The sequence below is a fragment of the Micropterus dolomieu genome, linkage group LG23 (genome assembly GCF_021292245.1).
Source record: "Micropterus dolomieu isolate WLL.071019.BEF.003 ecotype Adirondacks linkage group LG23, ASM2129224v1, whole genome shotgun sequence".
In the NCBI taxonomy this organism is placed as follows: Eukaryota; Metazoa; Chordata; class Actinopteri; order Centrarchiformes; family Centrarchidae; genus Micropterus; species Micropterus dolomieu.
Genome location: NC_060172.1, coordinates 29,077,685 through 29,087,713, shown reverse-complemented (window position 1 = coordinate 29,087,713; position 10,029 = coordinate 29,077,685). Strand labels below are relative to the sequence as shown.

Below are 10,029 nucleotides of genomic sequence, written 5' to 3'. Positions count from 1 at the left end.
TATAATATTAATTATAATATATATTAATACTTCTTCCACCACTGACAAAATGATACCCAAACATATTTGATTATAAAAACATGGAATATTGTGTTTGAATATTTCTGTTAAACATCATGTAGCATCAAAATGCTGATACAGAACATATGGTTCTGACTGTGAAATACAATGATTGTTTGAATCTTAATTTTAATGGAACAAGGGGACTTAAGAGCAACAGAGGTTCAGTTCACTAATGATAATGTACACCTCATATAACGCTGTTTCTTTGCAGTTAATCCTCTGAGAGCCACCTTGAGGGACTTGAGAAGCGATGAGCTGCCCGCATGATGATTAACTCCATCTGATTTCCCTCACAATTACTTCTCAAATCACCAGGAAGTGATTCCCAACCACACCATGGCAGTAATGACTTCATTAGATTTTGGCTCCTGCACACCAGGAGTCCATCGATTGGCCCCGTCATTGGAGCTCTTATCAGTGTAGAGCTTTATTAGAGACGGTGGCCAAAGGGGGAGGGGCCAGCCCTTCTTTCCTGTCGGGGTATGGTGATAAATAAGTATGAGACCCCCTGCAAGAATGCGATCACATTAGAAATAACAAGTCCTTGTGTTGCCTTCCCTCGGTCGAGTCAGAGACGCTCCGAAATGCAGCATCTAATCCTGCCCGTTCTCCTGGCAGCCATCTGGACAACCTGCACAGGTTCAGGAGGTGAGTCTGTTTTCATCCATAACAGGAAAATAGGTGCTTTTATTTACTGTACATCTCCTACAGAAATGGTCGTCATCTAATATTACAAGGAAAGCTTTTTTCATCCTGTCTTTTAACGGCTTATGTCTTTCTTAAATGTCTGGTGAAAATATCTGAGGCTATATTACATCTAAGCACGCAATTGATTATTAATATATTAATTAATGTGAGCTATTTCGTTTTAGTAACACAAAACAATAAATATGAAGTGAATTAATGCAAAGGTAAGCTTCTCAGTGAGACCAGCAGGGTGAAGTTGGTTTTTACCATTTTTTTCCAACCGTGGCTTTATTCAGATAGAAAGTTTTGCGGCATCCCAATAATCTAAATAAGATCGACATCCAAAAATAGATTAAGAAAGATGCTCTACAGTGGGAAAAAAGCGGAGTCACCAAACAGCACCTAGTACCAAAACCGCCCGAATGGCGATCTCTCCGCCCGTGCACACATACACCTGCCCTGTCCATCACACTGACGTGGAACCGGCCAGTCCTCCATGTGTCCGACATGCTCATCTACATATTGCATTTTCACTGCTGAGCAGAGCTCCCTGTTCAAGGGCACTGACACACAAGACGCACAGATCCTGTATCAGGTGTGCCAAAGACAAAAGCAGGCAGTTCGGACCGCGCTGAGTGCCTCTATGGTTCGGACAGCCCGCTGTCTCTCTCGCTCTCTCTCTCTCTCTCGTGCACCTGCTCAGATCCATACTGAGCCAATGACAAACGTTTGCGTCCTTGGTGCCGCAGAGAGAGGCGTCTGACTGCGCACCGCCAATGGTTTGGCACCAAGACTCTAATGGAGTAAATTATCAGTTATTAGTGACAGACTAGTGACTGAAATGAACAGGATTTTTGCTTTTTGTCACTGGTTAACGAATTAATTCCAAATACATCTCTTGTATCTGTCTTTAAAATATAGTCGGATTAGACTCTAGGTTGTAATTCATTTTGAGGTACTCGGAAGTCAAATTAGGCTACGCCATTAGATGCAACCATTTAGGATGAATAAAGAAAAGAGTACGGTTTCCTGTATCAGCCCACAGCTGTTTGTCATTCGTGCGCTTTTAATGTAGTCAAAAGCTCTAAAATATCCCAATAGCACTATTTCGCTGATTTGTCTGTGAAGATTCTCAGTCTGCCAGGTCGTAGTTATCCAAGGAGGGTTAAATCAAGGGCAACTGGATCGATCGAAGATAGGCTACTTGAAAACGTTTCGCCTCTCATTTAAGAGGCTCCTTCACTTCTAACAGACTGACAGTGTTTAACATCTGTGGTGTCGTTATAAATGTTATGGATACCACTGGTTCGTTTGAGATGGTGGATGAACAGTGCTCCTTCATTCAGTGTCTAGGACGACCATCGTGCGCTTATCGTTGCACCCTGTGGAGCAGCTGCAGCGCGTGTCTGTGTAGTTGTCCCTATATTTCATGCCAAGGACCCGCAGCTATTCAGTGGATACAAGTTTTGTCCGAGGCGTCTGCATGAGAGAAACATTTTGGTGAAAAAGGGAGAACCTGAGAGGACAGTCAAATTCGGTATTTTCTAATTTGTAGGTTGGTGGAAGTTTTGGACAGAAAATAAGAAATGCCTCCGCTTCATCTCGAAGTTGGAGAGCCATTTCGGTGCATGGGGGTTCCGGGATTGGCAGAACATGGCATAGTCTCAATCTGTCCTTTTCTTTTGAGCCGTATTTTTGTGTGAACCGCGGCGTCTGCGGCGCGCAGTTTATGTCTGGCTCTACATGGCGCACACAACACAATGGCATGAAAAGATCCGTCCCCGCGTCAGCGTGTGTTCACATTACGTTTTCACTCTGGTCGACGTGCAGGCAGACGTGGCCTATTTCCTCTCGCTACCTTTTGTTTATTTCATGCCCGTTTCCTCAGTTTGCTGTCTTGGCAGAGCTCTCAGCTCAACTGAAGCCCATTCATATTGTTCATTTGCTCTTCGCCCCACTAGCCTAAAGATCAAAGACAAGCGCCGATTGGTCGAGAATTGTGCGGACAGAAATCTGATTGGCTGAGATCAAAGCAAGCGACTATGAGCCATAAAAAGATGTTTTTACTTAAAGGCAGTGATGGGGGAAGCATTCATAGTCTTTACTTTTTACACTGTAAAAATACTAATTTCCACTCATTTCCTTCATTCAAAATATTATTTAAGTAAAAAGTAATATTTTAAAGAGTATTATTAGCCTAATATATGCCCTACTTACCATTGAAAATATTACTAAGTAAGTTATTAAGTATTATTACCCTATATACTTAGTAAATCAAAAGTAAAAGTACTCATGTTAGTGTGTTTTATTTTTATTTCTGTTTATGCTGTTGATGGAGGTGGAAGCTCTTCTTGTGTTTTGAATGAAGAAATCTCCATAAAGTAAGTAGTAACTATGGCTGCCAAATAAATGCAGTGGAATAAAAAGTACAATATTTCCCCTCTGAAATAGCTTAGTGGAGTTGAAGTATAAAGTGGTATGAAATGGAAAATACCTAAAAAAATATATATTTAAGTACAGTACTTGAGTAAATTAGTTACATTCCACCATTGCTTGCAGGCAAAACACGAGCAAACATTATTCGGCCATGACTGATGACTGGTTTTAGTGTCACAGATTTAATTGGTAGGCTGCGCCTTATGGGACTCACACAGCTATGGCACTGAATGCTCCTGTGATAAAATACATTTTAGCTGTGGTCTCACTGCAAACTTCTGAGGACTTCTGAGGAGTTTTTTATATACCACCAACCTCGAGTCAATTAAATTAATCATAATCCTCTAATGACCTCAGAACCCAGGATGTAGTGGCAAAGTAATTAGAAATTTCTGAGTTATATGCAAATACTGCAACATGAATAAAAATTAAAAAGATAAATCTAAGAAATGAGCATCTCTCTATTTACTGGGACCAGTATGCTGAATGATGTTTGCCTCGGCTTAATTTTTTTTCAGTACGCATTATCATGCAGAAAGTGACACTATTTCACAGCTACTACCCAACCTTGAGTTAAGGTTTGAAATGAATCATAATCCTTTTATTCCCTCAGCACCCAGGATGTAGTGGCAAAGTAATTAGAAATTTCTGAGTTATATGCAAATACTGCAACATGAATAAATATTAAAAAGATAAATCTAAGAATTGAGCATCTCTTTATTTACTGGGACCAGTATGTGAATGATAGCACTTGTAAAAACGCCCCGAACCCCCATTTTGAACACCCAAAATGTTTTCCTCCCTGCTTCGTTTATTTTCAGCATCATTATCATGCAGGAGCAGGAGGAAAAGGCTTACCAACATGGCAAAGAAACCAAGCACTGACTTCCTTCACAAACACCGGTAGAAGTCCTCATACCAGCCTAACAACAAAGCCAGAGACCCTCCCCATAGTTTTTTTAATGGCATGTGTGTTTTTCATAAATATTTGATTTGTGAGATAGCTGCAGATGTTTGTCTCTGAGCATGGGGTGGAAACATGCAAACCAATTGTGAAATATTAATAAACCCCCTCCCACATAAACATCTGAGAAAGGAACCTTGCTGATGCAAAAGATTGACTCTGTGTTTATTCTGATAATGGGGAAAGATAAAGCCAGCTTTTTTGTGAATAGGAAGACAAATCCTGTGTATAAGGGGTTTTTGTATGTCCGGAGATAATAGCTGACTTAAACCGATAGGAGAACAATTTCCTGTTTGCAGTAAGGAAAAAAATTAACTATTAATAAAAGGATATGTTTGTAAATACACATAAAATTGTGAGTGTATACATTGAACAGAAACATCCCATTCTGCTCTTACAATAGGCTGAGGCTTGTTGTGTCACCAGAAGGTTAACAATGCAGGGAATTGACTGATTCGTTGGCATCAAGTGTGTGTTTTATGTTCTTTACATGGAAGCGTGCAAGCTCCAAGAAAATGAAAACCTTTTCTTGACTAAATTGATTTGCTTTTCTGTGTTTCAGATTGGTGCTATCAGTCCCAGTTCACCTGTGATCTTCAGTGCAATGGTAAGCTTATTTCAAAACAAATTAATATATAATAATAACTTTATTAACATATCACTTTTCAAAAGCAAGTAACAAAGTGCTTCACAAAAGGCATACAACCAACAGATGTAAACAATTAAGATGAAAATAAAGAGAAATTTAACAAATGAAATTAAAAAGAACAAATGCATTGGAAGAACAGCAACCAATTTGAGCAAATGCAATTTTAAAATAATGTGTTTTTTAGGAGAGATTTAAATGGTTATGAAGACCTTGCTAGTCTGATTGCAGGTCGTTCCAGAGTTGAGGGGCCCTGACTACAAAGGCCCGGGCTTCTTGGTTTTTAGCCTGTACCTGGAAATTAGACATTATAATAGAGACCTACCAAAGGATCTCAGGCTGTGCTCAGGCTCCCATAGGGTTAGCAAATCAGAAATACAGAGAGCAACCAAATCTCTACATGCCCTACTGTATACAGACCTGTATTTGCATCATATTGAAAATTTTACCTAAAGGTAACATGTAGTTGTTGAAAAGTAAAGGACCAAGGACTGATCCTTGTGGTACTCCATGCATGAATTGGGTAGTGGAGGACTAACACTTCCCTACAGTCACACAAGATCAGAGAGAAAGGAATAGAAAACAATCTAAAACTCTACCCAGTATGCCTACCCGATGTTAAGACAGTCAATTTAAGTGGTCATCTGTATAAAAAGCTGCAGGAAGATCTAAAAACAATAAAAAGCTGTCAGCTGCTAAAAGAAGATCCTTATGATTACAAACCCTGATAAGTGATGTCTCAGTGCTATGACCTGCACTGCATCCAAACTGAAGTTTATCCAAAAAAACATTGAACAGAAATCAATCAGTCCAACTTGCTTAACTTAGATGTTTTTCTTGTTTTAGTGCCAGACTTGTGGAACCACGCCAACAGCAACTGTGCAGGAAAAAAACAGTCACCCATCAACGTCGTCACCAGAAAGACTTTGAAAGACGAGCGACTCACTTATTTCAAGTTCGAAAACTACCAGCAGATGTTCAAAGGCACCATCAAGAACAACGGCCACTCAGGTGGGTATATTTTCCATTAAGAATCAAACAGCCATCAGTGTTTTAGAGCTGTTGTGTTAACTCTTTATGCTCTCTATGTGTGTGTCCACTCCAGTTCAGGTTGGAGTTCCTCACCTGAGCACCATCTCAGGTGGAGGCCTGCCTACCACCTACAAGGCTGTGCAGTTCCACCTGCACTGGGGCAAAAATGGAGGACCCGGCTCTGAACACACCATCGATGGGGAGCAGTATCCCATGGAGGTACCTGAACCTTAACATACAAAGCACACACAGCCTGTAGTCAGCTGTTCCTGTCAGAATGACAGTGGATGAAGAATGACTGATGTGTTGATCTGGATCACATGAAGGCAGCTGGATAGATATACATGTCATTTACATTAAAGGTGTTAAAGAGGTGGTATTATGCTCATTTTCAGGTTGAAAATCCTATTTTATTGACTAGCCACTCAGCAAGCATTATGAAACGTATTTTCATTGTGACGTCACAAGAAAGGAAAGTAAAGGCTAGACTACAAACAAGCTGTTTTCAGGCAGTTCAGAGCAGAGTTTTCTGTGGGTGATGGGAACACCCTTTGGGCATTTTCACTTTGCAAACCTGTTACATGCACAAAAAAGATATATAACTCAATAAAGGAGAGGGAAAAGGCCAAAAATCATAATACCACCTATTTAAACAGGCACATATGACGTCTTCAAAACAAGAGATCATGTTGCACTGTTCATCTAGTGAATTCATATCATTCATGACACATTGTTAGATTTGTTAATAAAGCTTGTTTTATCAGTCCTTTAAAACATGCTTTTGATGAAGAGCTGGTTAACTGGAACTGATATCGGTATCAGCTACTATTGTTAGAGCATGAAATCTACTATACAAACGTTGCAACTGTCATAAACTGATAAAATCGTGACATTTTTGTTGGTCCCGTTTACAATAAGAATATACACACCATGACTTTATGAAAAGTGATAACATCAGCAATATTTTCTCAACAGCTGCACATTGTTCACATGAAGCACCATTACAGTGACCTGACAACAGCACTATCAGACCCAGAGGGAGTTGCAGTCCTTGGGTTTTTCTATGAGGTAACCATTTAGAATCCTTCATTGTTGAAATCCAATTTCCATCACCGAACAGACCTCAAGCTGAAATGAAACATTGCTGAAATGTGTACATTTCCATTTTCAGAGGTCCAACAGTGCAAACCGAAAGTATGACCCCATCATCAATTCTTTGCGAAGCATCAGAGATTGTAAGTATCGAAGTTCAATATAACCGACTAAAAACATGGCTGCACGGCTAGTGTTGCTACTGTTTAATCTGTGGCCTTTTTGTTTTCAGATAGCAATACATCTGTGCTCACTGTCTCCCTGGCACAACTAATCCCATCTGAGCAGAATTTAACCACCTATTACCGCTATAGCGGCTCTCTGACTACCCCAGGGTGCACTGAGGCTGTGATTTGGACTTTGTTTGAGAATCCCATCCCTCTGAGTATGGATCAGGTTAGGATTTGTTTCTTTTAAATTAGAAGAATGCAAATTTATATTTGTTTTTCAAAACAATATTTTCTTTCTTTTGGTTACAAGGTACAGTTTAAGGTATTCCATTAAAACCACACCCATTAAAAATGTTTTCCTCAAAAGTATTTAGAGCCAGACCTGGACTTAAGTAAAAGTACTGATACAAAAATAAAGTTCTGCTACACAGCTCATGTTTTTGTACAATTCTTGTAATTTTTTTTGTGAAATATTGGATTATTTATAACAATCATTACAATTATTATTAATTCAAGTACTTCAGTACTGTACTCAAGTACACAGTACATGAATAAATGTACTTAGTTAGGTTCCACCCCAGGAACACTGCATTTACAGATTTAGTCAAACTGTCTTGATGATCTCTTTCCAGAAACTGGAGCTTTACCTCTGTGTTTATCTTCTATTCCTCCAGCTGCAGGAGTTCTCTGAGCTCAAGTTTCACGATGGAAAGCCGATGGTGGGGACATTCAGGCCTGTCCAGCCACTGAACGGTCGACAGGTGTTCCGGTCAGGAGGAGCGATGGTCCTTGCCAGCTCAGCCCTCCTTGTGGCCGCCATCGCCACAGCCTTGGGACTGTCGCGACCCAACTAGAGCGGGGCATCCCATGCTGCACTGCGACATCCATGAACACAAAATAAGTTCTGTATCACTCCTCAGCTGAACCCTGGTTTTTTAACAAGTTCACCGCATGGATGCTAAGATGATCGACCACGTCGTAGTGCAGGCATGACTCATCTGACAACACTCTCTCTTACAACACAAATGACAAAGGTGTTCTCGGAATGCCTTATGAAAGGTGTTGTAAGGGTTTTGATAAACATTCATGCATGCATAGTGAAGCAGTAGGTCTTATATCAGGATCATGAATGTGCCATAAAGCAGGTTACCAAGCATTTGAAGTGACAACTGAATTCAATCACCAGATCCCTTATCAACAATACTTGGGTTTCGTGCCCTGATTTTTCACGGCATCATCCTATAAAGATCAGCACACACACATGCTTGTAAACTTTAGACCTCACCCACCTCGTCCAATGTCAGGTAAATTTAGTCTCTGCTAATGTCAGTGCGAGTTGCCGATGGCTTGCGCTCTAAGTGCCGATGTCAGCCCCATGACCTGGCACGTGATGTGTTGTTCTGTGTTGTTCTGTGTTGTTCTATTAATAGCAGAAGTGAGTCACAAAAAACAAGCTCCATTTCCAAGCCAGCGGTCAAAGGAGTCAGCAGTTTGGCTTTTCTTTCCAAGTCCAGGAGGACACAGTGCAGCCGTCAGGTGAACCCTCCACAGCCAGTCAGTCAGCACTTGGTTAGGGAAAGGTGGGAGGGGGGTGAGGTCTTGCCTTGCATAGCATGCTGTTCTGACAGCAAAACTGCTGTCTATCCCCCTGCAGCTAGAGGCTACTGACACCTGAGACAAAGATGAAGATGCAGAGATGCTAATGCTAATGGTGCGTCACAAAGCAAGTGGCAGCTTGGTTTCAGGGAAACGGGGAACAGGAAGCGTCTGCAGCGTGAGGAGACAGCAACACTATTGAGAATCAACCAGCACATAAAATGTCACTTCTCTCAATGCCGTTACTTTTTAATGCATCTCAAACACTCGCATGAATTCGCATGTCTTGATGTTCCAGATGTTTATTATGCTACATATACATGACTTCTGGCGTGAAGCTGCACATGCAAATCCGTGCTCGTTAAACTCATACACACACGTCAGTCACTCCATTTCACATTTTTGACCTGTGAAGTTCACTGAGCTTATCTTGAGAACATGTGACTGTGTTCATGGCTTGTATTACAGATGCACTGAATGTTATCGACTGTGAATTACAACCCACTGAGTTCTCCCTCATTTATTCAGGAGGACTTGTTATGTATTCTTGTGAGAGATCTGTGCAATTTTCAAGACAGAAAGATTTGCTGTGATGATCGAGCAAAGAATCTGTATATATTCCATTGTTTCAGAAGGCATCAAGTTATAATTCTATGATGTGTCATTGTACACATGTATTTATGTACTAAATGTGTATATTGATATGAGACAGACAGTTATTGTTATTTATGTACGCAAAGTTTATATAGTACTGAATGCAAACCGATATATGAAGCATCGAGTTGTTCATGACCAATTGACTTTACTTATGATGTTCATGTGTATGAGATTGTCAGGTTGTAATGCTTGAAATTGTCATAAATAATATGGAGAATGTGTTCCAACAAAATAATAAAACTACTTATATGCCTTTTTAATGACGGTCTCTTCTGCTTGCATGGTCACAATTCAAGCTATTTGAACCGATCAAAACAGCATTCAGCCACACTGTCAGTCCCGCCCCTGCATCTCTGCACTGTGAAAACTGATATTAGAATACACTCTGTTGGCTCTGTTGTTTGTCTGCTAGCTCAGACACACAGACAAGCTTCTCACTTTCCTGTCCGATTCCCCTTAAGTCTGTCAGGAGAGTCTGAGAGCGCCTGTGGAGCTCAATCTCTTAATCCTTTTCTAATTGACTTCATGTTATAGAGGCCACACAGCTCACTATCAAAGCTGCACGAGGAGTAACACATTCACTCTAAAATCTATGAGAAAACACACACCTCTCTTTTTCTTTACAGGCCTCCAAGACAGATTGCAGGTGCTTTTACAAACTTCCTCCCCTTTCAAGTTACCCCCCC

At 40.6% G+C, this 10,029-nt stretch overlaps 1 protein-coding gene across 1 annotated transcript; it reads left to right on the top strand.

Moving 5' to 3' along the window:
* The first annotated feature begins 603 nt into the window (after window positions 1–603).
* On the top strand, window positions 604–9,569 carry ca4a (carbonic anhydrase IV a). Its single transcript, XM_046040434.1, has 8 exons — window positions 604–711; window positions 4,713–4,757; window positions 5,643–5,807; window positions 5,902–6,047; window positions 6,804–6,896; window positions 7,000–7,063; window positions 7,153–7,316; window positions 7,765–9,569. Exons 1-8 carry the CDS (start codon window positions 648–650, stop codon window positions 7,942–7,944), a joined length of 921 nt encoding a protein of 306 aa, XP_045896390.1. The 5' UTR covers window positions 604–647; the 3' UTR covers window positions 7,945–9,569.
* The last annotated feature ends 460 nt before the right edge of the window (window positions 9,570–10,029 follow it).

Coding starts and splice junctions, on each gene's coding strand:
- ca4a (XM_046040434.1), top strand. CDS start 648: ATGCAGCATCTAATCCTGCCCGTTCTCCTGGCAGCCATCTGGACAACC. Junction 4,758..5,642: donor CTGTGATCTTCAGTGCAATG/GTAAGCTTATTT, acceptor TTCTTGTTTTAG/TGCCAGACTTGTGGAACCAC. Junction 6,897..6,999: donor TCCTTGGGTTTTTCTATGAG/GTAACCATTTAG, acceptor TTCCATTTTCAG/AGGTCCAACAGTGCAAACCG.